Source organism: Gasterosteus aculeatus, chromosome 8, assembly GCF_964276395.1.
Source record: "Gasterosteus aculeatus chromosome 8, fGasAcu3.hap1.1, whole genome shotgun sequence".
Taxonomy (NCBI): Eukaryota; Metazoa; Chordata; class Actinopteri; order Perciformes; family Gasterosteidae; genus Gasterosteus; species Gasterosteus aculeatus.
In genome coordinates this window covers 16,041,316-16,068,548 of record NC_135695.1, presented here as the reverse complement: position 1 = coordinate 16,068,548, position 27,233 = coordinate 16,041,316, and the positions used below count along the sequence as shown (strand labels likewise).

The window sequence follows — 27,233 nt, the reverse complement described above, 5'->3', positions numbered from 1 at the left end:
TCAGTCTCGTCCAACCTTGGACTGTGAGTTTGTCTGTTTGACAGTGTGCGTGGCGACGGCGGCATGCGGTTGTCTAACCCCAAAACAACGCGTGAGGCTCCCTAAGCGCGATAATGACCTTGGCTTGTCAGAGGGAAGACATGTGTTACACGCTCCCACATTGGTCCGAGGGCAACGCTGTTACAGAGACAGTCTGGACTCCGCTTTATGTGTCCATAACCCAGGTCTGTCTCCGCTGTCTGGCCCTCCGCCTGCCCGCCAGCCGGCTGTCTTTAGGTGTGAGACATGGGAAGGTTCCTCTCAGTGCTCACTGTATGGATGTGAGGTGCAGATGTGGGGTCCAGGCTGTAGTTCCCCTCAACGTATAGACAATAGAGTGAATATATATATATTTTTTTAAATACCATCCCTTTTTGTGCGCTAAACCCCACTGATTTCCAGCTACAAGGCTCTCCTTGGCTGTGATATTCCCAATTCACTCATTTCCTATCTCAGGACTCTTTCTTGCTCCCTGATTGCGCACACACATACACACAAATGCACGCACACAGGCTCACAGCCAAATGGCTGTTCATTAAAGACAGGGACCTGAGGGGAAGCAATCGTCTGAGAGACGGAAATTGCGTGTCACATTAGATTAGCAGTGTAAAGCCTCTGGATTGGCTCCGGGGAATAAGGAATTATTTCAATTACATTATTTCAAAAAGTCTTTAAGCAATACCAATACCGATAAAAACAAATTAAGAGTGATTTGGGCTGATTTGTGGCGCTCTGAGCTGTGCTTTTCGACGTTGTGCTGGAAATCAGATATGAATAATGCAGATACGCTGTGTCTAATGTGTTGGAGTTGAAAGCAGATTATCTGTGACAAATAATACCATTGGTTTGCATTGTGTCTCATCAAAAGAGAATGTTCCCGGGTGTCAATCACACATGCTGGGGACTGTGCATGCAGGCTCAGTGAGGATAACTCCATCCCCTGCCATTCGCAGTGAGACAGCAGTGACACCAGCACACACACACACACACACACACACACACACACACACACACACACACACACACACACACACAGTGGAAGTGAGGACTTGGGGAGGGTGGGGGGGGGGGGTAACTTGAATACCTGATGCACTGCACTTAAGCTATTTCTCGTGGTTAAATGTCTTTATATGGTACATTTTATCCTTACTATACGTTTGCATTTTTCTGGATGCGTTCCTCTAAATTTGTGAGTAAGTGATTACAGGTGCAATTCCCATGAAAGTTGTGTGACAATGATCAATATAAGAAATCATGTATGTTTATATGAAATCTATTTCTATATTTCCCGGTAAACACAAGGGCAAGTTTCCTGTCTTTTATTTGGCCAAACTGAATACTGTATGTCATTTTTCTTTCGAATCAATTTCACTGTAACGCACGAGGGGCAATGGAATGAACGTGTCCATCACGTCCGAGAGGGGGGGGGGGCACAGAGGAGGGGGAGGGACGGGGGTGGGAGGGGTGCGGGGGGGGGCAACAGAGAGACAAAAAAAAGAGGGCAGGGAAAGAGGAAAAGTGGGGGGATTGTCACACGGAGCGCATGAAGGAGAGACCCACAGAGACCGACCGACCCGCCGCCGGTCCGCTCACTGACGCTCTGCTGCAGCCCGGAGACGCAGCGACGAACGAACGCCCTCTAAAGTCCACGCATCTCGGCGGCAACTGTTCCACACGCGCAACATCTGGAGCAGGACTGGAGGAGCAGAAAACTGCCCGCAGCTGCACGCTTTTTTCTTTCTTCTTCTTCTTCTTCTCTTCTCACTTTCCTGCGCGACCGGGAGAGAAAGTGCAGCGTCCTCAACTCACGATTTAGAAGTTGAAAAGAAGGAGAGAGTTTGCCGAAACACGTCACGCTCTCCAAGCGGTAAGTGGCGCCTGATGCTGCGCGACAACGCGCGTGATTACAGTTACGTTTGGTTTAATTGGTTTAATTGGATGTTTGATCGCCGTGTGTTCTGTGGGCGGTGAAGCGTTGTGGTAGTTTTTATTTTCTTTTTCTAAGGTGAGGCAACTTAAACTGGAAAACTGTTCTCGATTGTTCGAGACTTTGATACTATTTGAATGCTTGGGTCAAATCTTAGATCATGTGAAAAGTCACTACTTTCTATTTTTAAAATGTTTCAATTTATTCATGTCCTTTGAGTGCATTTATTTGTGTATTGAAAAGTGCACACTTTAATTAAATGTTTATTTATTTATTAAAAAAGGGAGATTGAAGTTAGCCTTCATATCTGGGGAAAACCAGTGTGCTGTGAGTTGTAACTTTCTTATTTCGTCCTTTTCCAATAACTAATTCTAAATTCTAGTGTAAGAAATAGTGAACGAGTAGATTTTCCTCTTTTATATTATTGTTCAACCTGTTTGGTAATTATTAATTAATTTCAGGAAAGCTGAAATTTATTACACTGTTCACCATTTGACACAATTGGGAAATTAAATGTATTTTACATTTTAAGACAGTAATGTTGAGAAACTTAAATTCCAAGAAGCTCATTCAACTTAAAATGTCTAATTGCGTTGTATTGGACAGAGTTGGCAGAACAGGCAATTTAAAGATTTACTAAGTGTATTGTGAATTTATTTATATTTCTTTTCTTTTTCTCCCAAATGTAATAGCTTATACACTATGAAATGTTGCTTTCAGGCTTTGGTTACATGTGTTTTACAGTCAATTTATTCCGTCCTAATTGTTTGCAGGCATCCAAGACTTTTCTGTTGAAATTAGTCCAAAGCTGTAGTTGTAAAAATGCCTCATGATTTGCAGCTGGGTGTATTTTTTGGCTGTGGACATTATTAAAAAAAAATCCTTATGAACTTGTAAAAGTAAGTTATTCCGAAGAGAGGTCAAATGAATTATTCATCAATCAATGTCACAAAAAAAGAAGAAAAAATGTAAAAGTGTGTGAAAGAAAACAATTTCTAATTTATTTTTGTGTTCCTGTTTGTGTGGTAGCTCATCTTTTTACACTCAGCCTCAGCACTCTCCTCTGACTATGAGTTTCCTCTCCCTCTCCTCAGGACCACCAAGAGGGAGGTAAATGGACCTCCACCGCCCCTTCAAGATGGACACCTCCTCTTACCTGCCAGCTCCACTGGCCTCCCCTGCCCTGATGGTGCTTGCCTCCACTGCCGAGGCCGGCCGAGACGCCTCCGTCCCCTGCCAGGCCACCAGGCCCTTCGGTGTCCCCACCTCCATGGAGAAAGACCTGCACCTCCCCTTCCCCTCGGCCTCTTACACCTTCACCTCCATGTACCAGCGCCAGGGCCCCATGTCAGGCACCTTTCCCTCCCGAGACTTCCCAGCCTCTCTGCTCCACCTGCACCCACAGTTCACCCCGCCAAACCTCGACTGCTCCACCTTGAGCATGCTCAACCACAGCGGGGTGGGCGCCTTCCGACCTTTCTCCTGCCCGCAAGAGGAGAGGGAGTCGGGGGTTTACCACTCAGCCTTCACCCCCGCCAAAAGGCTGAAAAGCTGCTTCCCGGAGGTGGAGGGGAAGGAGTTTGACTTCGGCTCCCCGGGCGGCTCCCTCAAGGAGGACGCGGGGAGGAAGCTGTTCTCCATGTCCGGCCTGCTGTCGGACGGAGAGGCATCGTCGAGCCCGGAGCAGCGCAAAGAGCACGGTGAGTACACGCTGTAAGTCACAGACACACACACACACACACAACAGTGGAGGCGCGCTTCACCGCGTGCACGGCCTAAAGCTTGCACACAAGTCACTGATCTCACGCCTTTAAAGAATGCAGGGAAATATACCTGAGTTTAATTGGCACATCAAAGACCTTGCTCACCCTGACAAGACGTGGCAGGTGAGATTTACATACCCTCTGCAGCTGCCTCGCCTAATGGTGACAAATTGAAAGGAGCCTTTGTGAGTAAAGACGTATCTCAAAATATTTTCCCCTGCGCGCTCCGGTCTTTATCGTAGTTTACAGCCAACTGGCTGTGACTGACTTTGACAAAACTAAATTGAATAGTGTCACTTATTCAGCTTAGTGATCATTAGCCACATATGACCATTAGGGCCATTGGAAGTCAGACTTTTTTTCTTGGCCGCCCTGAGGAACACAAATACATCGAAGCGCGTGGAGGGTTGACGCGGGAGGAGTGTGCGTCGGGAACGAATGACACCCTGTCAGAGATAACGAGGTGGCAGAGATAGAGAGGAAGGGATGGAGGAGGATGGAGGCAAAGAGAGAGAGACGCGGCGAGGCGCCTCAGCCTCAGCTTCCCAGCGACAACCCTCAGCTCAACATGGCCGCCCACACCAGCCGTCTGATTTGTTGACAAATGAGTGGGAGAGGTGTCAGTCAGCGGGCGCCGCGGAGGGAGAGCCGCTCCTCATTACTCCCGGGGATAATTGCCCGACGACGCGGGGGCACAACACTCGCCTCCGGAGGGGGAGGGGAGGGGGGGGGGAGAGGGACACGGAGTCAGGGAGGCAATGCTAGGCATGATGGGAAATCAAACCCCCGTCAGTGGCGGTCGCCAAGAGAAGCGGCTGACAGATGAAAGGGAGCAGAGGAAGACAGAGAGAGGAGAGAGAGCACCAGGCAGATCAGAGGGGAACACCATTGAAAATAATGACAATGAGAGGAGGGGGGCAGAGATGGAGAGGGGCGAAGGCAGAAGAGGGGGTGGGAGGGGGGGGCAACGCTGATACCCGCTTTCATACATATCACCTAAAGGAAACTTTCATCCCACACATAAAGGGCGGGAGCAGGGACGAGTTGTCTTAAGAAAAGTTTGGATTTTGTGCCTGTGTGTGTGTGTGTGTGTCTTTGTTGAAACTTGCCGATTTTGTCGCTGGTTGGGCGCTGAGTGACAGGGCCAGGGAGGCGGAGTGGCAGGAAGGAATCTCAATATGGAATTTTAATAAGGACAGGGAGGGGAAAGAGATGCCAGCCAGCACGCACGCTGGCATGAGAGGTGTGTCTGTCTGACAATGTTTGCTCTGCGCACTCGTGCATGCGTGCTCCCCTCACCTCCTGATTTTGGGAATCTCATTTGGGGAATGTTGACAAGGACAAAAGACGGGGAGGAATAGAACACGGCAGGAGCGTCTCTCCCTAAAAGTTTCGGGCAGGAATAAAAAAAAAAAAAAAAATCGGAAGCTGCTTTTCCAGCTTTATCCAATTAGATTGGAGCTCAGGCAAACTAAGAGCTTTAATGCAATTGAGCTCCCTGCACTTTTCCAAGTGTGACATACACTTGTTCCTCTTGACTGGGTAACAGACAGTCACTTCAGGACCAGAAGTCTTAACTGCTAAGCTTGAAATCTTCTGGGGTCGTGAGAGTGTTTCTTCTTCTGCTGCAGCGATGGCAAAATGCTCACTGACAAACTAAACCGCATGAACCTACTTTAATACTTTTTAAGTTTCCATCATAAAGGCAATTACCTTCTGTGTGTGGTTACTGCTCTCCCCGTGTCTGTGTGGAGTCTCCATGTCGGGTTTCAGGAATATGACTGACGCTGCCCGTTAGCAAGGCACTGTCCTCAAGACTGCAGTCCGTTTAACTTGTATTTCGGACGCTTCGCGCGCGGGGGGGATGCTTAAGTCGACTGTCCTATGACACGGCACTCGTGCGGTGCTGTGGTTCCTCTCACTTCTCAGCACAACGTGTATGTAAAGCGCATCTCCTCTCACCCATGACACTGAATTCACGTGTCCTTCTGTCCATCCGGTGTCTGTCTTCTGTCGATTTTCCCTCCCGGACATGCCCCTGTTTTATCAGGGAATATCTGAGATGCACGGTGCGCTCTGACAGCTGTTCAAACAGCCACGCTCGCTTACAAAGGGCAGATGTCTTCACTGGAGCGAATCATGCTTATTTTCCTCAGGGAGATGCTTTCTGCCGCAGGCCCGAGCTGGAACTAAAATGGCCTTTTACCGTAAACAGGGGCAGGGAAACCGAAGGAGATCAGTGGTGAACACCAGGCGCTGACGGAGTAGTGCGTGTCTGTGTGTGTGTGTGTGTGTGTGTGTGCGCGCGCGCGTCCGTACATCACTCTGGAGGCAAAGCTGAGTGAGAGCTGTGATAACTGGAGCCAGATGTTTGAGAGCCCCTGTGTTGTGATACTCGTTAAATTCCAAACCCCTGGTTGTGGCTGTCAGAAAGGTTAAACACTTCACCTGCAGAGAAGACAAAGTAATCCGCGAAGGCCGTCAACTGCTGTCCGGCCGGCGGTGTTGCCCATTGAGTCTTATACGTGTGTCATGCAGTTGAATCGTGAGCACTGCTGACGTCACAAATCCTGTTTAAAAAAATGTTTGTCGCTCACAATTTGTAGTAAAGCCGGCGCGTCTCTTGGGTGCTCGCTGCGAATATACAGGTTTTCTTTATGCGTGATTAGCATTGCGAAGGTTAGTGAATCAGCCATTTTCTTAATTTACATCAGACAGCATACAACTGAACAACAAACAGAAATACGTTTTTTATATTTTTAAATCAATCTGTGATGGTTTTTTTGTATTAAAACGGTATTGTTAATTGGTCTTTTTTTTTGCCTCATGCTCATTCGCAGTAAAGCATAGTTTACTGCGAGTGCATAACTGTGCATAGAGTTTATGCACAGTTAATATGAGTATTATTCTGTACATGTGCATCACCTGAGTCAGTCTTAAAGTGAAACACAAAAGCTTAAACAGACTAGTAATGAAAGTGACTGCAGGTATTTACAAGTTGTCTACATCAAGCACAGACCGTCGAAAAACAAGACTCGCTGAATCTTCACCTGGCCGTAAATAAGCCCTGCAGGAAGTTAATAGGGGGGAACATGCGGGCGTAACACACATTGAGGATTGTCGACCAGATGTGTCCTCTACAGTTATTCATGGGTTGTTAGCGGACTAGTGCGCCGCCCCGGACACAATCAATATTACATAGATTCATCTTAGATGCGACACATGGATAATCTCAGTGGTGAAGTTTGAAGGATTTCAGCTCGTGCCAGACAGAGCTTACATGCTTTGTGTGCGCAGTGTAGGCTTGCAGGCACACACGTTTATGTGAGTCTGATTTTAGTGTTTTACTGCTGTTGGGAGCCTGTCTGTCATTAAATGAGTCAAATTATTACATGTATGCTGTCACACGATTCTTCCCCCAACAGCCTTGCGTGTTTGTCAACCTTTTATACAGTTATTTGTGCGTATCATTTTGTGGTTATATATTGGCATACCCCCCCTCTCACACACACACACACACATATACAAACAGCAGGCTGTATACTCTAGCTGTGCGTGCTGATTTAACAACAGGAAGGCCGCGTGTGCGCTGGGTTTTCTGTGGAGCAGTTGTTGACGGCAGCTCGTATTGAGTGGAGCTTCCTGCTGAAAGACACAGTGTTTACATCCCACTGGCAGGCCACAGGAGATCAATAGAAACCACTCGATGCTCATGCATACACATATAGTATCCGTTGCCCGCTATTATTCCCAGGGTGTATGCTCCTTATCGGGCAGACCCGCGTGCGCACTCAATGCATCAACAGTCACATTAACCATATGCCTATGGCTGTTTTTTTTTTGTTTCTAAAGAAAAATGAAGTAATGTAGTAATAGGAAGGTCTAAAGATGAAAAAACACAACCGGTTGTTGGCTGATAGACAGAAAGAAGGAAAAAGAGAAGATACAAACAGGCCTCCTTAGTGAATTTATATTATCGAAGTATTTCATGAAATTGTTGCCATGTACAGTATTATTTTGAAAAAAAAGGACAGTTGATTGTTGTTTTACATCTTTAATCGATTTGAAGACTATAAAGCTTTGATTAATCATTGAAAGTCAAGATGGTGAAGTCTTGTTTTATTTTTAGATCAGTTATGTTTTTGCATCACATACTGGAGCCACAATGCATCTCCTTCTGTTTTTAAAGCTGCAGTTTCGCCAAAAAGTGACATGTGCAACTGACCACACTGGTAGTCTTGTTCTTCTCGATATCAAACGCTCGGGAAGGAAGCATTACAATATTAATGGTGCCTGTGTTTGATGTGAGAGCACGCCGCGGTTGACTGTTCCCCCTCCTGTTGTGATGGTAGTTTGTTCTCCTAATGTTCTCCCAAGTAAAAGAGGCTTTCATCCTGGCAGGAGGGGAAACTCTTTTTACCTCCATTCCTTCATCTTGTAAGTGCTGCAGAGAGGCAACGCGTACATTTTCCCCCCAAGCTTTTAGATTTACATGTTGTCTTAACACGTCATTGCGTGATGTGGACTGTGTGTGCGCATCTGTGTGTGTGTGTGTGTGTGTGTGTGTGTTACGGCCTCCAGTATCTTCAAATGTATCAGAGTGTCAGGCTGTGGACCACACGGCTTGTCGGAGACAGACAGGATTTTCTACAAGGCAGCGGGCTTTTACAGTAGCGTGGGGAAATCTGTATATGGGTGTTTATGAATGGTGGCGTGGGGGAGAGGGGGGCGGGGGGGGGGGGGGGGGTTGTGGTGACCATCAGCACCTGTTTGACGATCAACACGATGTTCTGGCGAAACATGAGCAGCAGAACATCTTGTAGTCACTGCGTCGCCTGCTGCCTGTGTGTAGAGAGGGAGTCTACTGAGACAGAGACAGACAGAGACAGAGAGAGACAGAGAGAGAGAGGGGGTCATAATGAGTGCAGGGCCTCGGTTTTGTTGTTTTAACAGAGGCCATCTTTCCTTCTTCCCCTTCGCTCCGTTTTCCCCTCTTTCTACTTCTGTCTACGCACCTGATCGACTTGCATCACGGCCGCCTCTGATCTCACATCAAAGACCTGGTGTGTGTGTGTGTGTGTGTGTGTGTGTGTGTGCGCGTGTGTCTATAGTAAAGGTTTGGCGTAATGACAGGGGGGGGGGGGGGTTATGTCTGTTGAGTGAATCGCAGAAATGACGCGCGCACATGCACGGCCTCAGCTCTGTCCCCGGAGCCTAACGAATCAGTCGGGCAGATAGAGACGGCGGGGGCGGCGAGGGGGGTGGTGGGGGGCAAACGCTGGGGTCAAGCGCAAGCTGCCGAAGGAGCAGCGCACCCAGACAGTATGAGACCAGGCCAGTCCTGCACAAACGTACACAAATATGCATACAGATATGTATGTGTATGCCTTGTATGGCTCACAGTCCTCATTACAGCGTGTCACTTGCTGCAAGTCTCCCAGCTGTGGAGGAGCTTGACAGAAGCCAAAAACGTCAAAGGCACGCCAGGCGTGATATAGCTTTACTCCCCAGATACATGACGTCCTGACATTATTCAGTGGCTTTTTAAGCAGAATTGGCAGCTATTGTAGATCATCAAATGTTTCTTTTTTTTTTTTTTTGCAATATTGAATTTGAATGAAAGGAAAGCATCTTTAGTTTGCCGCGGAGTTTCTGGGTGAAAGAACAAAAATACATAGTTTAGACTTGTCTTCTCCCGATGCAGTTGACACTAAATAGTTTACTTTATTGCAGTGCATTTAGACTAAGAGAAGTTATTTAATGTGATTGTTCGCACATTGCTTCCATATGCATCCCTAAAGATCCACTTATCGATTTAGTCACTTCGCAAAACTCCCATCAGTGCCGCTGCACCGTGGCCTTAAATGTCAAAGGTTGCCAGGATTGACCCTTCACCCCGCTGTGTAGGGGTGTAAACACTCCCCCAATTCTCCTCACAGAACTGCATTGGGGCCATAAATCACAGGCCAGATAATTGATAGGATAACAGCAGTCCAGCAGTATATAACCTTTTACGTCTCGTCTCAACTCTTTATTATGGTGCTAATGAGTGGCCGTGGATCAGGGTCGGAGCCGCCAGCAAAGGGGGTGCTGCTGGTGCTTGGGGACACTTCAGTAAAATACAGGCCGGCGACTTGCAAGGCAGACGCACACAGTCACACACATAAATGCATAAAGTCAGTGCGCACACACACACACAGCCTACACACAGGAAGGCACTCACGCCGAAGGATAATGCGCATACGCAAACATTCCGTCACACGCGCACGCATAATATGCAAACACACACACACCCACAGCGGCAGGCAGACTCAGCAGTGTCCATTACAGGCTGCCATTAGTATGGAGATTGTGCTAATTGTCCCCACAGACCACACAGCCAGCTCTCAGCAGGACCGCCGCGAGACTGTGAAGCTGAGTAAGAGCAGGGACTCTGCCTCACACATCCCATTGTCTCGGTCGTGACCCTATTAGTGCAATTACAAATCAATCACTGAATGATTATGGGATTCATGCTGTGGATTGTTTCAATGCAAATGGCACCAGCATAGTGCATCAAGTTGCTATGCAACTGTAGCGGAGTTTCACGAGAGCAAAGTCACAGAGAAATTTAAACACTGTAGAAGTACAGACCATGATGATCCGGTCCAGTGAGCCCCCCTGAAAGGAGGATTTTCAAACAAGTTTCCAGTGCAGTTTTTAGAACTAAAATTGTGATGTTTTGGGATTAGAAACAGGGGTATGTTTTCGTATCGTTGCTTCTTTTTCATGAATTTCCTACGACGTAGACTGATGCTAATGCTTATTCTGAAAACAGAATCTAAATACGCATGACAGAATGATGTGTTATGATGACATTTTATTTAGCATAATGTGGGTTTACAAGGAAACTTTAAAGCCTTGTAAAGTATAAATATATGCTTCCTTACTGCAATAAAATTGAATTTGTAGTTGTCAAATATCCAACAAAAAGGAGAAATTACTCCATTGAAGAAGAAAGGAATTTTGTTTTTAAATTTTTAAAACTTGTTTGTGTTGTATCATGTCAGTATCTTTGATTGCTGTACTTTCCATGCTAGTTGAATGGAATTTGTCTTAATAGAAAAAAATACTATTAGGCTATTTAGGATAATCTTAAATGCGCTGTTCTTTTTCCTCTAAGAGACATATTTTAGGAGTAAATCTATATCAGACGCACTGAAATGTGGAGGCTTTAACCAATAACCAATAATTGCTCTTAAATAGCTTCAACTTGAATCCCAGTTTGAAATAGCTGCATGGATCTGAATGCGCTCCTGGCCTTTGCGTGGTTTCACTGTCGGTGGGCTGGTTCGCCGGCCTGCAGACTGGAGAGGGTCCAGTCCCATTAGCAGCGGCTCAAAGCCTCCTGATCAGTCAAGTAGAGGAGATTGAACTGCGAGCGGCTCCTGTGTGACCCCGCCGAGCGAGAACACAGGAGAGAAGATCTATACCCGCCGGCGCTGCCACAGGCCTCTTTGTTCTCCCGTGTTTGCTGACAGGGGAGATCGGAGGGGCGTATCGAACGGGCTCACACTGCGCTGCACTCACCGGGGCTGCACAGTCCGAGTGTGTAACTGACGCTAACATCAACACATACACACATTTCTCTCTCACACTCAAAACAATAAAATGTTCACACTCTTAGTTTCAGTCCACACTTGCTCTTTGGCAAACGCACACACACACACATAATAAAACCATCACTGCAGTGATTTCCCGTCTGATGTGGAGTGCCATCCCTCCACTTGAGAGTTTTGTATTAAAGTTCGATATATCTTTCTCTCGACAAGCTTTCAGGGTTGAGTGGAGTCAGTCAGGTGCTGGGATACCACAAACAGCACGCAGGGATGCCCTTTTGTATTCAAAAGACAACAAGCATAAAGTAATTTACTGCCCACCTTTGTTTGCATTGTAAAGCACACAATATATTTCAACAGTAAGACAATTTACTTGATATTTTTTAAATGTCACATAGAGGGGGACACGATAGCTCAAACGTGTTTACAATATCAGTGAATTCACCACAACAGATCTGCAAGAAATATTTTTCTTTGGGAGATATATAATGTCAGATTATTTCTGATGCCATTAGTTAATTCTACTGTATGGCTATTTTGCAACAAAATCACATGACAAATAGATTACAAATTCCTTCCTGGAGTTATTTTTCTCTAGAAACCTTAAAATGGACATAAAATGATAAAATGCAGGCGGAATGTTCACGGAATGTTGCATAAAATCTTCACATTTCTGCGAATCACATACAGATAAGCCGTTAAATCATCTGTATTGTTCCACTTTTTCACGATTAAACCATCGTCATCTGCCACAGCTGTTCGCTCATCCAGACAGACACAATAACATCGTATAGGAAGTGTGACTAACCCAAACACAGGTGTGTCACACAGCGCCAGGTGCTTGTGGTCCTCCTGTACCAGCAGCAGTCAACACTGTTTCTGTCAGTATCAGATGTTATCTGTGGGAGAGGGGGGGGGGGGGGGGGGGCAGATAGGGTGTCTGTGATGAGTCACAAAGGAGGGCCGCTGCGGTGCGGCGTCCTAAAACTTCAGACTGCTGTCACTGTGATTAAGGCCCAATGCGGGGCTTTAAACCCAGCATGTTTCCTGAGGAGGAAACACAACAATTTAGCCGTTGTTTGAAGTGTGTCCCTGATGGTCCACGCTCACCTGCACTGTACACAAGGTATGTGGGACAGGTGTGTGAGGGGAAGCAGGTGGGTGTGGTATTTATTTTGGAGATAACTTTAATTTTATGGATTTTTTGCAAGGCTTTTTTTAATAAACAAACAAAAGCACTTCTATAATAGAACTTTTACTCAAAGAGTAGTAAACATCTCACTTTCGTACTTGTTCTTCTGAGTTCTACTTTTTTTGTTACTTCCCCTTCTCTCTCATTCCTTTCTTTTATTCGTGATATGTATTTTTATTGGTAATGTTCATGCAGTTTTCCATGAAAGGAAGCCAGTACAACATAACAAGAACCCACAAGTACACAAAGTTGACCTAATAAAGAATGTACAAGCTGACCAAACAAATCACAAGAAAAGTACATCAATTAAATGGGTGGTGAAAAGAAAAAAAGAATGTACTGTAGATGGACCAAATTGTCCTCACATCTTAAGGTTAGATAAAGAAAGTGTGTTTTTTAAGGGGGTGTAAGAACGTGCGACAAAGAAACCTTTTTGTCTGCCTACGGCGCTGATTGAGTCAGGCTTCACCGCAGTTTCCTACTTGATGCAAAAATCTCAGGCCTGGAGTGTAGTTTCACGGCATTTTGGGAACTATAGAAAACCGGAGGCGAAGCAGACGAAAACTGAAGTATTGTGAGATGCAGCATGCAAGAGGAGCGCTCTCTGTTTTGGACACTGCTGGAAGAAAACGGCCCCAACTTAAGAATGATTTAGTCAGGATCAATTTGCTTAGTCTGCGCAGTTGTGGTACCACGGATGAGTCCTGCTACAATTAAACCCGCCAGTGAGTTCAACACACACAGTGACACACTGTTTGTCCAAGACTGTATAGAAAAGTTGAGTGCTTGATGCAAGCGATGGAGCGATCCTCTAATTTTCTCCTTATTAACCACTAATTGGAAGAAAGAGCGGGAGGGAAAATGAGAGCAAATGATAAGGGGACAGTGGAATAATAAGGTAGAGCGAGACGATGAGACACACAGAGAGAGCGTTAATGTGTATTAATCAGTGGTCCGGCTAATAGTGATTTGTATTTTTAGAGCCAATTTAATGAGCCTCTAATGAGGAATTAGCTTATTGATGTCTCTCACGCTTACTCTCTCTCTCTGTCTCTCTCTCTGCACACACATGCAAAATGTACAGTTTTGAATTGTCATGTTTGCTTCAACCCGCGGGAACATGCAAAAAAAGGAATGTAAATTGCAGCAGGCATGCCTGTAAATTTGAAATTGGCTTAAATATAGGACTTCATGTTAACTTCCAGAAGGCACTCCAACAACTTGAGTGGGCTCATTGCTGCTCAAATTGATAGCAAGCAAGATGTGGGTGTCGCTGTTTTCTGTTAAATGTACATTTTTTCGGTACCTATTTTGTTTTCAAATTGTTTATCGAACACAAAGTCGGTAGGTTGTTATGAGCCGGTACAAGATTAAGATTGTAAAATCCTTAAAATGCGATTACATTTATATGTGATGGAGGAAAAAAATCCTTTCGCTACTGGCAAAAAGGAACTCAAGTTAAACCGATCGTGGCAATTGATTGCCTGAAGTGGGTTGAGAGAGGTCCAAGATGACAATGTGATATAGTATGACAGTGCTGGATCTCTGTACATTTCACTCCGTCTAGCGAGTGCCGGTGGATGGCATCAGACGAGTGACAGGCCACCGGTGAACATCTCTATTGCCGTCCGCTCTCTGTGGCTTCTTGATCCAATGCGGCAGCACTGACTTTGACAGACAGCAGTCAGAAAATGTCAAAGTCTGGATTTGGCATTTGCTGCCCGGAGTACGAGCTGGATTACATCACAATTTTTGGAGGATCACAGCTGCTGACGGCAGATAAACGAGAGTGTGAGTAAGGAGGGAGAGAGGAGGAAAGAGATACAGCAAAGGTTCCTGGTGAGACCCGAACAAGGTGGGGGTAAGGTAGGTAGACGTCCTGATGGATCCATCATCATTTTGACCTGACTCAAAGATTAATATAAAAAGACTGTATCTCAAAGAAACCAGAAATCCCCGATGCCCAAACAGGACGTGAACAGGCCAAAATAGAGACAGGCTTTGTCAATTTGTCAAAATACCAGTTCTTTCCCCCCTCGTTTGGAGTTTGCTTGGATGCACTCAGGAAGAAACCTGATCTAGGCTGATGATAATATGGACTTTTTGGGTATCAGTTCCAGAACCAAGCGGACCTGTGAAAACCGCTTGACTTCATTAATGTTGTAAAAAAAAAAGAACATAATTGACGGGTATAAGCTCCGCACCCACCGTGAATCAGTGGACATGATGGTTTTCAGATATTTCAGTGTTCAAATAGACCTGCAGATATTCCCCCATGATGTGGCCTGCAAGCAGGATCACGTTACCGCAAATACCCAAGGACGGTGCCATCTTTCCCCCCTGACTTCCACTATACCTCTCTGCAATCTGTAAGTCACTATCAAAGATCATCGAGCCATGCATCTCAATGAGGGCTTGATTGATTGGTCGGAGCGAGGCACGGGCAGGGTTCGATCTTGGCCCCCGGGTCCTGAGAAGGGGAAAACACTGTCGGCAGGGACACAGTCGCATAGCTACCCAGTCCACTCTCCATCAGTGAGATGATTGCACACATACATGCGGAGCCACGCCCGCACACGATGGAACCGCTGTGATCCCTAATGGAGAAGATGAGAGAGAGAGAAAGAACGAGAGGAATTGTGGGTGTGTGTGCTGATTGACTTGTGGTCAGAGAGGTTATGTCCATTGATCTGTAGGGCAGAAGAGAAGGAATTTGGCCTGAGGTGCTTCAGAATGAGTTTATTTGAGGTTCAGGATATCTGTCCATTCCCACCAGGAGCTTTTTTATCACCTGACTCCCCAGGACTTACAACTGCCGTCTCCCGTCGTCCACATAATGCACAGAGCACCACAGGGGCCAAAGGCCAATCAATGTTCTACAAGAGGTTGATACAGATCTTATTAGTCAATGAATGATCATTAGTGGTCTAACGAGGCATTGATTTGTGGACGGGCCAAAGGTTGCGGTGGTTGTGGTGAGTGTCTTTAATACATTAAACACAATTGATTGCCGAGTAGGAAGGATATTTTTGAAGGATGCTGGAATTAGATTGGACTGTGGGAGATTTGAGGTCAAGCCAGGAGAGAGAGTGAGTGTGTCTTCATCGGCTGAGGAATGTGGTTAGGATTGAACATGGATCCAAGCGGCACATTTGTATTTTGTGTATTACCGGTGTAATAATAAAAAACAGATATCTAGAAGTCAAAAGGAACTAAACTCGCTGTTTCAAAGGTTGGCGCAGCAGCCTTTGAAAGCTGAGGAAATGACTCTGCTCATAGCAGATGTGTTACAACAGGGCCTATTATGTTGCTCATTAAATACCCAACCTCTCAATAGGCCATTATTTCCCCAATAAAAAAACAAACGGCGGCCTGCATACTTTCCCCTCTCCCCCCTCCGCCTCAGAGGTTGGTTCTACCTCACAGACGGCAAAAAAGCCTGACTAATATCCTGCATGTGATGCTTTTAAATAGGAAGCAGGCCGCGGGACAGGGTGGGGTACAGGTGTGGCAGGAGCCAATGGCTTTTATAGCCCTCCATCTCCTCTGAAAGTGTGCCAAGGACCTGCTTATACAACCCACCATTACAGTGTTAGCCGCCAAGCGTTAACTTTTCTCCCCCCCCCCCACCAATCGCTACACGCCTACTGGTTATATGGAGTTTGTGCTTGTTATGCCTTTATAGAAGGATTTCTGATGTGCTTAGAGAATTGTTTGATGATTGGGATAATGACGCCAGTTGGAGTGAGTTGTCTCAGCACTTTGTTGCCAGTGAAAAACAGACCCGGCCGACTCAAAGCCAGCACCACGTCCTCCGCAAGCCACCCTGAATGCTCGCTTGCACATCCCCTGCCATTCAAAGCCGTCCAATCCTCCTCGCGTCAATCAGAATTATACCACGTCCACAGGTTTGTCACCGCGGGGACGTTCGTCACCACGTCTCCCCTGCAGAACAGCCTTTTCATGCCCCGGCATAATGTCAGCCGGTGACATCCAGGCCTGATGTGATGTGGCATTCACTAAAGGTCACGTTAGGCATCTCCGCTCCGTCTGCATCAGCAGAACTGGCAGCCGTCATATGGGCGCTGGAATCGGCCATTACCCGGGCCCTCGGGGGGACTCCAAGCTTCAAGGATTTGTCAGCGGCATTCTGATCTCTGTGTTGCAGCGGCAAGCAACCAACGCAGGACAGTCACGGTCCACGCCTCGATGCAGAACAACGGCAGCTGGATTTGACAATCAATCACGACACAACGGGGGACAAGGACGATATCTTGTTTATTTACAGAACTTCACTATCTCGAGAAGCACGCGATGGCGGAGCCACGGCACAGACATATCGCAGCTCTCTGATGGGTTTTTCTCCCTAAGGGTGTGTTCTCTTCAAATCCACAGGAACATAAGAGATTGTATTCAGGCGCGTTTTGGGTTTGCTGATTGGGATTTTCCACTTGTACATGAAGCACCATTGTATTTGACAGTTTCCTTGTTGTTGTGTGAAGTGACCACGAAATAGCGATACAAATGTAATCAAGCCTTTCATCACAAAGTTCTTAAATTTAGCCCAAAGATGCATCCTCCTAAGCGGGAACATCGAGTGAAGCAAAGAGATGACGAAAAGGCAAAACATCCAGCGAGAGAAAGCCCTGTGCCGGGGGAGACACAAAGACGGCAAAATGAACCCTTCAAAGACACAGGGAATCCATTTGGAGACGAGCCAGTCAGACTCAGCACATCCCGGCCAGGGAGGGCCAACCCATCCGCGCCAGTTGCCGTAGTGAGAGAACAGTTAACAAGCCCCACAGGCAGGTTTTACAGCCCCCTGTTGTGTGTCTGAGACCCCCCAGGCTGAAGAGGGGCTGAGGCTGACTGATACTGACAGGGTTTATGTGGGCAGGGGCGGAGGGCAGCGCAGGGAGGGGGGGGGGTGGAGACGTGTAAAAAAGCTGGTCATGAACCGACAACTGTCACTTATGAGAGCGCTGCACAATCCCAGAGTCAGGCTTCAGCAACAGCATGTACACACACACACACACACATCCATATGTCCAAACAGGCCCACTCATAATTAAATCTGATGTTTTTGCGGGACAGAGGTGAAGAGCGGGGGGAATGGCTGTAGTCGGAGGAAAGGGGGGCTTATCCAAAAAGTGGACCAATAAAACACCTGAAAATCAAATCCCATTGCTCTTATCGCGGCGCCATTCAGAGACGTTATCGGTCCAGGTAATGTGGTTATAAATTCAATTTCAGCCCAGAGATTTCATTGTTTACTGATGCCTGCATGTTCCGGGCGGCAGAGCGCCGAAAGCCCGGGAACGTTCGATGCGTGTCGGGAAAAGTCATTTAGACTTCCGCGAGGGGATGCAAAAAAGCCGAGAGAGAGAGAGAGAGAGAGAGAGAGAGAGACAGCGAGAGAGAGAGGGGTGATACCAGGAGAGCTGTCGCTCTTCCAAGGACACCTGACTCCACTTTCCATTTACCACCCCATGTTTTATTTAGAGGCCATTTTGTCCTTTTTGGTTCCTCATCGTGGGGGCTCATAGCTCAACTGGGGACGGCACCTGGCGACACTTTGGAGCGGCGCTGGGAAAAAGTGTTGGCCTGGTGTTCGGATGATAAGGTCCTCAAGGAACTTCAGTCGGTCACGCTGAGGGGAAACCGAGAAACTGTCCAAAAGACTAATCTGTTCGTAATGTTCTGTATTAAAACGTGTTAAATTGTGATTGCCACCTCTGTCATTTGTTTTCCATTGACTGTGCAGTGATTAGGTGCATCTTGCCTACTAGCTCTCTACATGTGATTGATGGCTTGGAGTAGTAAATCACCTCATCTAGTAGGTAAAATCTTGATATAGTAGAGCTCCTCATGCTCCCAGCTGCCTGCTTATGGCAGTAATCCATCAGTGGGGCCCAATGGGGCGAGTGGCCCTCCTGGGTAATGTTCCCATTGACAGCCTATGATGTCAACACACTGACAGCAGAGGGCTATAGCAGCCTGTCTGTGTGTATATATGTGGATGTAACCTTGTTTCACTCTCGCTGTATGTCGACAGAACACACAAACCACCATTGTGGCAAAACTGTGATACACTTTTTCTTTTTACTTGTTTCTTTAAACTCTCTCGCTCTCCTTTTGTTTTCCAGGCAAAGTGAAGGGTCTCTATGACGCTCAGGCCCCGGTCTGTCCGGTCTGCCAGGCCATTCTGCGACCAGGGGAGCTGCAGGAACACATGGAGCAGGAGTTGACCGAACTCGCCCAGACACACATCAGGTATCCCCATCCCATCTCCCTCCGTTCATTTTACAATTTACTCATTCGTCTTTGATCGTTTTCATTCGACTTTGTGTGTTTTTATCTTCAGATCGCATCTTTATCTGAGAATAAAGTCTTCACATCCCACCCCAAATCATCTTTTCTTTTTCTTCTCACCTTCAGTTATCCATTTGTCATTTTGTCCTGGGCTTTCTATTTCTGCTCAGCTTTCAGGTGATAATAAACGGTGACAGATTTTGTAGCCAGAGGTGCCCCCCCCCCCCCCCCCCCCGACACACACACACACACACACACACACACACACACACACACACACACACACACACACACACACACACTATTCCCTCTAGTTTCCCTAGGTGGTGTCTCCTGTCTCCTCTGTCACCGGCGTGCAGTGTTTACAAGCTGCCTCATTGTTCCCTACATATTTCATATTACAGCCTCTGGCCTCGAGGCGACCAATCACACAGCGGGTGGATAATGTCCTTCTAATGGCTGCTTTGAGCCCTAAGCACACTCACAGTCTCGAACATACACACAGGGACCAGAAGTGCACACACACACAGACACACACACAGACACACATTACCTGCTGCTTAGACCTAAAGAATGATTCCTCCAATAAAGACATTACACTCCAAATCTGCTTAACGACCGCTTCGTGGACAGTAATGGTTTCAAATTGAAGTTGGCCCACGGGGACACTGTATGTGTGTGTGTGTGTGTGTGTGTGTGTGTGTGTGCACGTGTACAGTACGTGCGATAGACACAAAGTGAGAAAGAGTAAAATGAGGTTATACACGGACTCAGACACAAATTCTGACCGGATGAAAGCAGACGGAATTCACGAGATGAAATTTAAAAGATAATATTGTGTTTGTAAATTTAATGGGAACAGAGTGGAGACGACTTGTGTTCGTTACTCGTGTGCGTCTCGTGGGCATTCGGATCATTTTTCCCCCTTTTTCTCCGCAGTGCCGCTCCAGTGCAGCAGCACAACCAGCTAACCAGGACGCCGAAGGTAAGCGGTTGATACGCTGAGTTTAGTGACAACGCAGTAGCTGCGGCGGTTTCTCTGACAGTTCTTTCTCCGTTAGTCTCTGACGCTCTCGCTTCACATCAAGCGCGAAGGAGGTTCTCCAACATCGCCCGCTCGAGGATCCGAGGATGCCCACTCCGACCGATACCAGGTGAGCTGATGATAACTCATCCACCATCGATGTACTGGAGTTTTACAGAGCGACGGTACTTCACCTTCCTGTTCTCACTAGCGCTCAGTAAAGCTTTCCTCAAAGTGTACAGAGACTTAATAAGAATTTATGTGAATTTATATCAGTTTTACACTTGTTTTATACGTCACTTTCAAACGTGTGTGCAAGTAAAATTCATTAAGTCAGTTTTATTTAAATAACTATACTGTATATATGAAAAACACAAAAAGTGTAAAGTAAAACGGCTGAATTTCTCGGCTGAAAATCTCTAATAAAGGTGACTCTAGAAATAAAGATATCATGTGCGTTAATACCAAGCCGCTCTCTAGTCTGCTGCTGTTCATTTATTCCAGTAGAAATGTGAGTGAAAGAGCTTATTGAAATCCTACTTGAGAAAAATAACATTCTGATCTCCTTCCTGGCTGTTGCAGACGTTTCTCCGCATCCGGGCCAACAGACACACGAGACTAAATGGTACGTTGACGTTGAAGTCGTGTTTCCAAGCTGCTGTCGCTGAGAAAAGACTCAGAACCTCTGTCACGTCTGCTGTTTTCCAAAGGGCTGAATAAAGAAAAGTTTTTCCCAAAACATTATTCTTTCTTTTGGTCACACGGATGCGACCAGTTATGTGTCCCCTCCCCCCCCCATACCTCCTCCCAGTCCTGTCACCACACCAGTGGTTTAGATATCACTCTTTTCTCCCCCACCATCGCACCCGGCCTAGCGCCCACACGAGCAGAGGAGCTATTAACCTCTCAACTTTGACCTCTTGATGTGTTAACAGTCGATGACCTCTGCTGGTGCAGGTGCTACGTCAAATCTGCCCCGTTACGCCCCCACAGCGCAGGAGCCCACCTAGACTGCACACAAGCTGGTAAGACACCCCGAGAACCACTTGCTTCATCCTCAGCAGCTCATGACTTTTGCTTCCAGGCCCCTAAATGTAAAAAAAAGAGAAAAGCACTTTCTACTAAAGCGGTTATATAAGACACGCGTGTTTTTAATCACTGGTTGATAGATGCTTTACTAATTGACGCAGTCAAATTAGATTTGTATGTCATTGTTACCATAATATATCTAGTGATGATATGGAAGTCCAGTCCATGGAATCTTTGCTGCTTCTTATTATTGGCTACAAGCAATTCTATGAAAACACATGTTTTAATCAAGAAAGCAACTATTAACAATGAAAAGAAGATTAAATAACAATAATAAAATATTCAACCAAAGTGGGACCAAAAAGAAGAATTAAACAATACTTTAATAGCTAAACAACGCTGAAATAACTATTTAAAAAAGCGATTAAGACACGTAGACTCGCAGAGCCTCCTGACACCAGACGTCTTACTACGGGTATTATTAACACTGAGATTCTCCAGCTAGTAGCTGACTCCTCACACTGCCAGTGCTGTCGAGGTCTGTTAGCCTTTATTGGGCCTTATAACAGGACAGCATAATGAGCTTCTAAATACATGTCAGGGGAGGAAGAAGAAGAAGAAGAAGGGAGGAGGGTCACTCTGTTGATTAATCAACCTTTCTCTCCCTCTCTCTTCTCCTCTCTCTGTTTGATGAGCTCTTCCTCATCTATGACCATCTCTTTAACCCTCATTATGTTTGCTGCGATGGCGGCACTCGGGTCACAGTCCCTCCTCGGGGGGGGGAGGGGGGAGGGCCACTGTCATCCAGCGGGAATTAGAGAGCCCCTAAAACTTAATGTCCCCATCTGCGATCTGCAGTCAGTCGGGTCACAGTGGGAGAGGAGGTGCAGTTGGTGTTCTGCCATGTTAACTTTTATATCAGAGAGGGGAGTGAGGGGAGGAGGGCCGGGGGACCGGATGGGGGGACGGGAGGAACGTTTTGCATCCACAGCCGAAAAAGTCCTGCTGTCGTTGAATATATAAAGCCTGCACCTGTGCTTTCGTGTAATTGTACTTCAGGGTTTGTGAATTTGGTGGATTTCTTCTGTGATTTTGTTACAAGGCCATTCAAATTCAAACGGTACTTTATTTAAGAAAATATTTTTAAAAATAAATAATTTGATATTTATCTATAATGTTGTTGTTGTCAGATCATCCACATCATGTTCCAAATATTCATTTAAACTGGTATTGTGTTATTTAACGAATTTAAAGAATAGTGGGGATTTTTGCAATATTTTTCACATGCAACAAATGCTCCTGACACTGTTGGTGTTTAGGCCTGGTCCCTTTTTTAAAACCAAAATCTATATTATTGAAAAAATGTTTTTAACTCCAGTCGTTTACCACTGGATGGGAATCACTAGTCTACATTGTCACGGTGGGAAATTTACTAATCAACTAAGTGGTTTTGAAATTTTGAAAAGAAGATAATATTTTTTTCACAATTTTCACATTCAAATTTTTGGTAAATAAAAACCTGAATGAAAACATTACTGAAAATGAAAAAATGATCATTTTGAAAACATTTGGATTTTAAGGCAAATTGTTATAATTGAGGATGAAGGGACCAGCTAAAGCCAATGTGGCCCGACGTTAAAGTACCTTTATCACCATCCCAACCTTTTCTTTCTCTGTTCCCAGTCAGGATCGGGAAGCTGAAGAGGAGGAAACAAGAAAGCGGACAGGTGTGTGTGTTTCTTTCTTTCCCCCTATTGTTCACGTAGCATCAGTGTCCCTCTCGGCTCGCTGTGTATCCGCAGTTCAAAGCTACGCAAACACAGAAGCAGATACGTAGCTCGAGGCCGCGGGAGGCATATGGACAGATTCACCGAGACAGTGATATCGTGCACTTAATGCTGAAGCCTGTGTGTGTGCGTTTTAGGAGGGTTCAGCGGACTCTGTGGCGTTCCAGGACGAGTGGAATGACAGGAGAAGGGTGCAGACGTCGTCCGCAGTCGGGGGGTTTAAAGGTAAGCCTGTGTGTCTGTGTGCGCGTGCCGTCGAGGTACCCATGTGTGACATCTCACTCGGTGGAGGGTGAATAATGTGACTGAGTGACAGTTGAAGAACCACTGAACTTTTCAGCCCGGATTAAAAGCGGAGCAGGATGCCTTGAAGGTCAGAAGCAGCCGGGTTCCCTTTACACAGAAAGGGAATCTCTGACCTGCAGAACTTGTTCCACGCGGACTGACCGAAAAACAAGCGAGAGGGGAACATGACATTTGTGATTCCTAAATTCTACTTGACCGAAATCAGAAGCCCTCCCCCCCCCACCTCCCCACCGTCACAGCTGTTGAGACGTTTGTTCCATTGGGGTCGTGTGCTCCTCAGGTGCAGTGCTGCTGAGCGCCACGTCTAAAGAATGCCGAGACAGCGACGCAGACCTGGACGTTGATGGAGACGACACTCTGGAGTACGGCAGGGCGCAGTATCCTTTCGCTCAGTGGGGGTTGCACATTTGCACGTTTGCCTTTCTACTAAGTCACATGTCGGTGTGAAGGGCGATGCTGTTTCCTTTAAACTTCGGAAATTAATGGATTCTGGTTTTCTTGCAAACTCCGGAAGCTTTTAGTCAAACATTTACTATTTGTTAAGCCCCTGTGAGCTACATGAATGTTTGTTACCCTCGTGTTGTTCCATGTTTCCTGATGCGTGGTCTCAGATACACAGAGACAGATGTGATCCCGTGCTCAGCAGAAAACTCCAAGGAGACAAAGTACGTGTCTCGTGCACAGTGGATGCTCAAATAAAAATCACCATGTCGTACATTTCCTCGTCGTCTTTATTTGGTTGTAACGTGTTGGTTCTGTTGTGCTTTTCCAGCAACAGTGTGTTACCTGACTCCAGAGTGAGCCTTGAGTTTTCCAAATGGTCAAATGATGGTGAGTTGAGAAAACTTTAAATTACGGAATAAATGGATTAAATAAGGAAAAGATAAGCAAGATGTGAGCTAGATGCCTCTCTGTTGTTCATTTCTTTTGTTTGTATGTTCGTTTACACAGCGAGTCCTTCTACCAGCGGTGGGGACAAAGGGGACGGCAGCATAGCTGGTCTCCCCAAAACCTGCAAGAACTCTGTGATAGAAACGTAAGTTTCTCTCTCAGACTTTACAAAACCCAGCAAACATGTTCATGTGACATCTCTCGGCAGCAGCTTCACGTCCAATAATCTCAATTTTATTTTTGTTAAACCCTTTTTTTAAACAGGCCAGTCATTAAGAAAGTAATTCATATTTAAAATGTTGGTCCGACTTGGAGAAAAGGCGAAGGGCCTGAACGAGTCAACAGAGAATAAAGACTCGTTGAATAAGGTTCTCCCACACAGTTCTCTGTTTAAGTAAAAAAGCACTCTATGTCATTCACTTTGGATGTCTGCTACACGGTCAGCACAAACTGCTCAAGCTGAAGATTGAATTGTGGTGTAAACTTTGGATCTGAAACTAGGTGGTAAGTAAGGAAGTTTGCTCACAAAAGCAGGTGTAGATCAGCCAATCAGAGCGGAGGAAGGAGCCTTATTCTCTTAGTGTAAAGTGTATTTTGGGGGCTCAGTTCAGACTACCTGCTCCCACCAACCTGATACATATGAATAAAATATCAATTTGATGATATCATCAATCAAGGTCATAGCAGGCGTGTACGCACATTTCATCACACTTAATGCATCGCAGCCTGTCTGCCTCGCTGTACAGTATGTCTGCTCGTCTAGTCTGTCCTGTGTTTGTATGTGCGTCTCTGTGTGCGTCTGACTCTGTGAGGACCCTGACACCTCATCCCCCCTCTTTCACCTCACGCACGCACACACACACACACACCCGTGGCCTATGATAAATGAGACAGTGAATGCAGGCAATGTGATTGCTGTTAAATTTCATGCTCAGTGTCCATGTTGGCCAGCGAATAATTTAATCTGTCTTCGATTTATAAATGACTCTCCAGTGTATGCCTAACTCACGCACACCCTCCCATCTCCCCTCCTGTTATCGTCCATCTGTATGTTTGTGTGTGTGTGTGTGTGTGTGTGTGTGTGTGTGTGTGCATGCAGACTCTCAGAGGATTCCACACTGACAACTCTGGATGCACTTAAAGCACGGATACGGGATTTGGAGAAACAGTTGTCTAAAGGAGACAGATTTAAATGCCTCATCTGCATGGTGAGTACGAAGCCGAATGAAATCAGCAGAGCAGACACACAAAATAGAGATCACAGCGCAGCGATGCGGAAACGGCTGCTATTGCTGTAGGGACCAATAAGTCAATCAAATCGGTCACGCTCTTTTAATGGAATTTACTGTAATTGTTGTGATGATTTTATTATATGGTATCATATGACACATGTTGGTATGTATTGTGCTTTTTTATTTTTGTAAATATATGTCATGTCTAATAATATGTATTTGTTTTTGGAGTGTCAAGTGAATCAGTTTGGCAGGATATTTTCATGCATTTTGTATTGACAATTCTGTATTGCGCTGATAATGATTGAATTTTTTCAAAATATTTTTACTTCAGTGCTCTAACAATGAGTCAAGTGATCAAGTAGTTAATCAGTCGATTCATTTATTGAGCAAAAATGCCAGATGGTTGCTCATCCAATTGTTTTGGGCCGTTGAGGGAACAAAGAAGCTGTATTGCTGGTCTCTGAGGATTTAGGGAAAATATCATTCACAGTTTAATTCATAACTTCTTAAGCAAATGATTGGCCAATAAATAGAAAAAGGGGTTTCATCTTTATTTGAGCTTATGAAGATGGTTGATTAAACAGTATACATTTTACCATGCATTAAAACAGAAAATATATGATGCAATTTATCACTAAACACCACAGCTTGACCTTTTCCTTTTGTGAGAAGGGCTTCAATAAAAGCTGATTTACCTGAAGCATCATGTGGACATCTAGTGGCCGCCTTGTGTACTGCAAGTAAGGAATCACCCCTGTGTTTTCTGTCTGCAGGACACCTACACAACCCCTCTCACCTCCATTCAGTGCTGGCATGTTCACTGTGAAGAGTGTTGGCTTCGAACCCTGGTAACGCATCACATTTGTATCAATTCACGTACACAGGGAGTTAAAATAATCAGAGTTCAGACTTTATTGTGTGTTTTTTCCTTATTTTTGCTTTAGGGAGCAAAGAAGTTGTGTCCTCAGTGCAACACCATCACCTCGCCTGGAGACCTGAGGAGGGTCTACCTGTGACGCAGCCACCCACACGATGACAAGAGGGGCTTCTTCTGTTGGAACCAGTCCGGGGTGGATTTGTGTGGCAGCTGGCCTGTCACAGACTCCCGTTCTTCATCCTCCTCCTTCTCCTCACCTCACCTCTCCTACAACTTCCTGCAGTGTAATCCTAACAACCACTAACACCTGACAATTTGAAGAGCAGCAGGTGTGACCTTTGACCTTCTTGTACAGCCTGTACGATATCCGTGTTCCTGCTGCAACATCAAAGATAAAAAAGCATTTTAAATCCAACTGAGAGCTCAGGCACTGGAAAAGAAAAAAAAGCAACACTTTGGGACAATATTTATCGATTTTATAATATTTTTTTCCTAAAAAAAATAGTTGAATCACATGCAAAGCACATGTACATATTTTTTGTGTATGTTTGGATTGATGTGTGTGTTGATGTTGACTAGCAACCCGACTATATTTACTGTACACAGTTTGTCTTTAGTTGGATCATTTATTGTTTGTTTACCTCCTGTAGGTTGAAAACATTCACAATCATCTTATTATTGACGTGTTTCTTTGTGTAGGGTCATTCAATCTAATTTGATCAATGTTACTACAATAAAGCGTGTGTCTAAAAAGTTGTCGTTTAACACCTTATTTGTGGGTCAGCTCGGATACATCCTGTTGAGTTTGTGGATTGAAGGCGTGAACAGACGGAGGGCACCTCGCGTTGTCTCGGCCCGACGGCAGCTTCGTTGGGATGACTCCTACGTTGGGAAGTCACCCTTTAAGAAGTGGGTCGGTGCGGGATTAGTCGGGCAGAGCCCGTCACAGCTCACCTGGAGTCGATGTAGACTAAACCCTGCTATTCTGAGCTTTTAGTGCGTGCGACAGAAGACCACAAGGCCCGAACGCCCCAAAAATCCTCAGTTCCTCACGCTTAATAGTAGGACGATGTCATTTGTCAGATGTCAGGTGTTTTACAGTTTTTTCATTCTACACCCATCATAGTGGGAGAAGTCGAATAGAGTAGATGCTTCTCTCATGCCCTGTGACTCTGGTGGCACTCGGCCGCTGCCCGATGTGAACATGTTCAACTTAACTTCTTTAGAGTGTGAACAGCAACCTTGCTGAAAGT

The 27,233-nt window shown here is 45.7% G+C and overlaps 1 protein-coding gene across 2 annotated transcripts; it reads left to right on the top strand.

Annotated features, from left to right (window-relative positions):
• Window positions 1-1,473: 1,473 nt before the first annotated feature.
• On the top strand, window positions 1,474-26,736 carry rnf220b (ring finger protein 220b). Of its 2 annotated transcripts, XM_040184452.2 has the most exons (16): window positions 1,474-1,906; window positions 3,061-3,666; window positions 18,666-18,792; window positions 19,771-19,816; window positions 19,893-19,985; window positions 20,438-20,480; window positions 20,791-20,880; window positions 22,568-22,611; window positions 22,809-22,896; window positions 23,258-23,354; window positions 23,589-23,642; window positions 23,750-23,808; window positions 23,929-24,013; window positions 24,968-25,076; window positions 25,877-25,951; window positions 26,048-26,736. In XM_040184452.2, the coding sequence occupies exons 2-16, from the start codon at window positions 3,081-3,083 to the stop codon at window positions 26,117-26,119; spliced, it is 1,668 nt and encodes a 555-aa protein (XP_040040386.2). In that variant the 5' UTR covers window positions 1,474-1,906; window positions 3,061-3,080; the 3' UTR covers window positions 26,120-26,736. The 2 variants fall into 2 exon arrangements, with proteins under 2 accessions (XP_040040386.2, XP_040040388.2); XM_040184454.2 differs by lacking the exon at window positions 24,968-25,076 and having other exon boundaries at window positions 1,536-1,906.
• The last annotated feature ends 497 nt before the right edge of the window (window positions 26,737-27,233 follow it).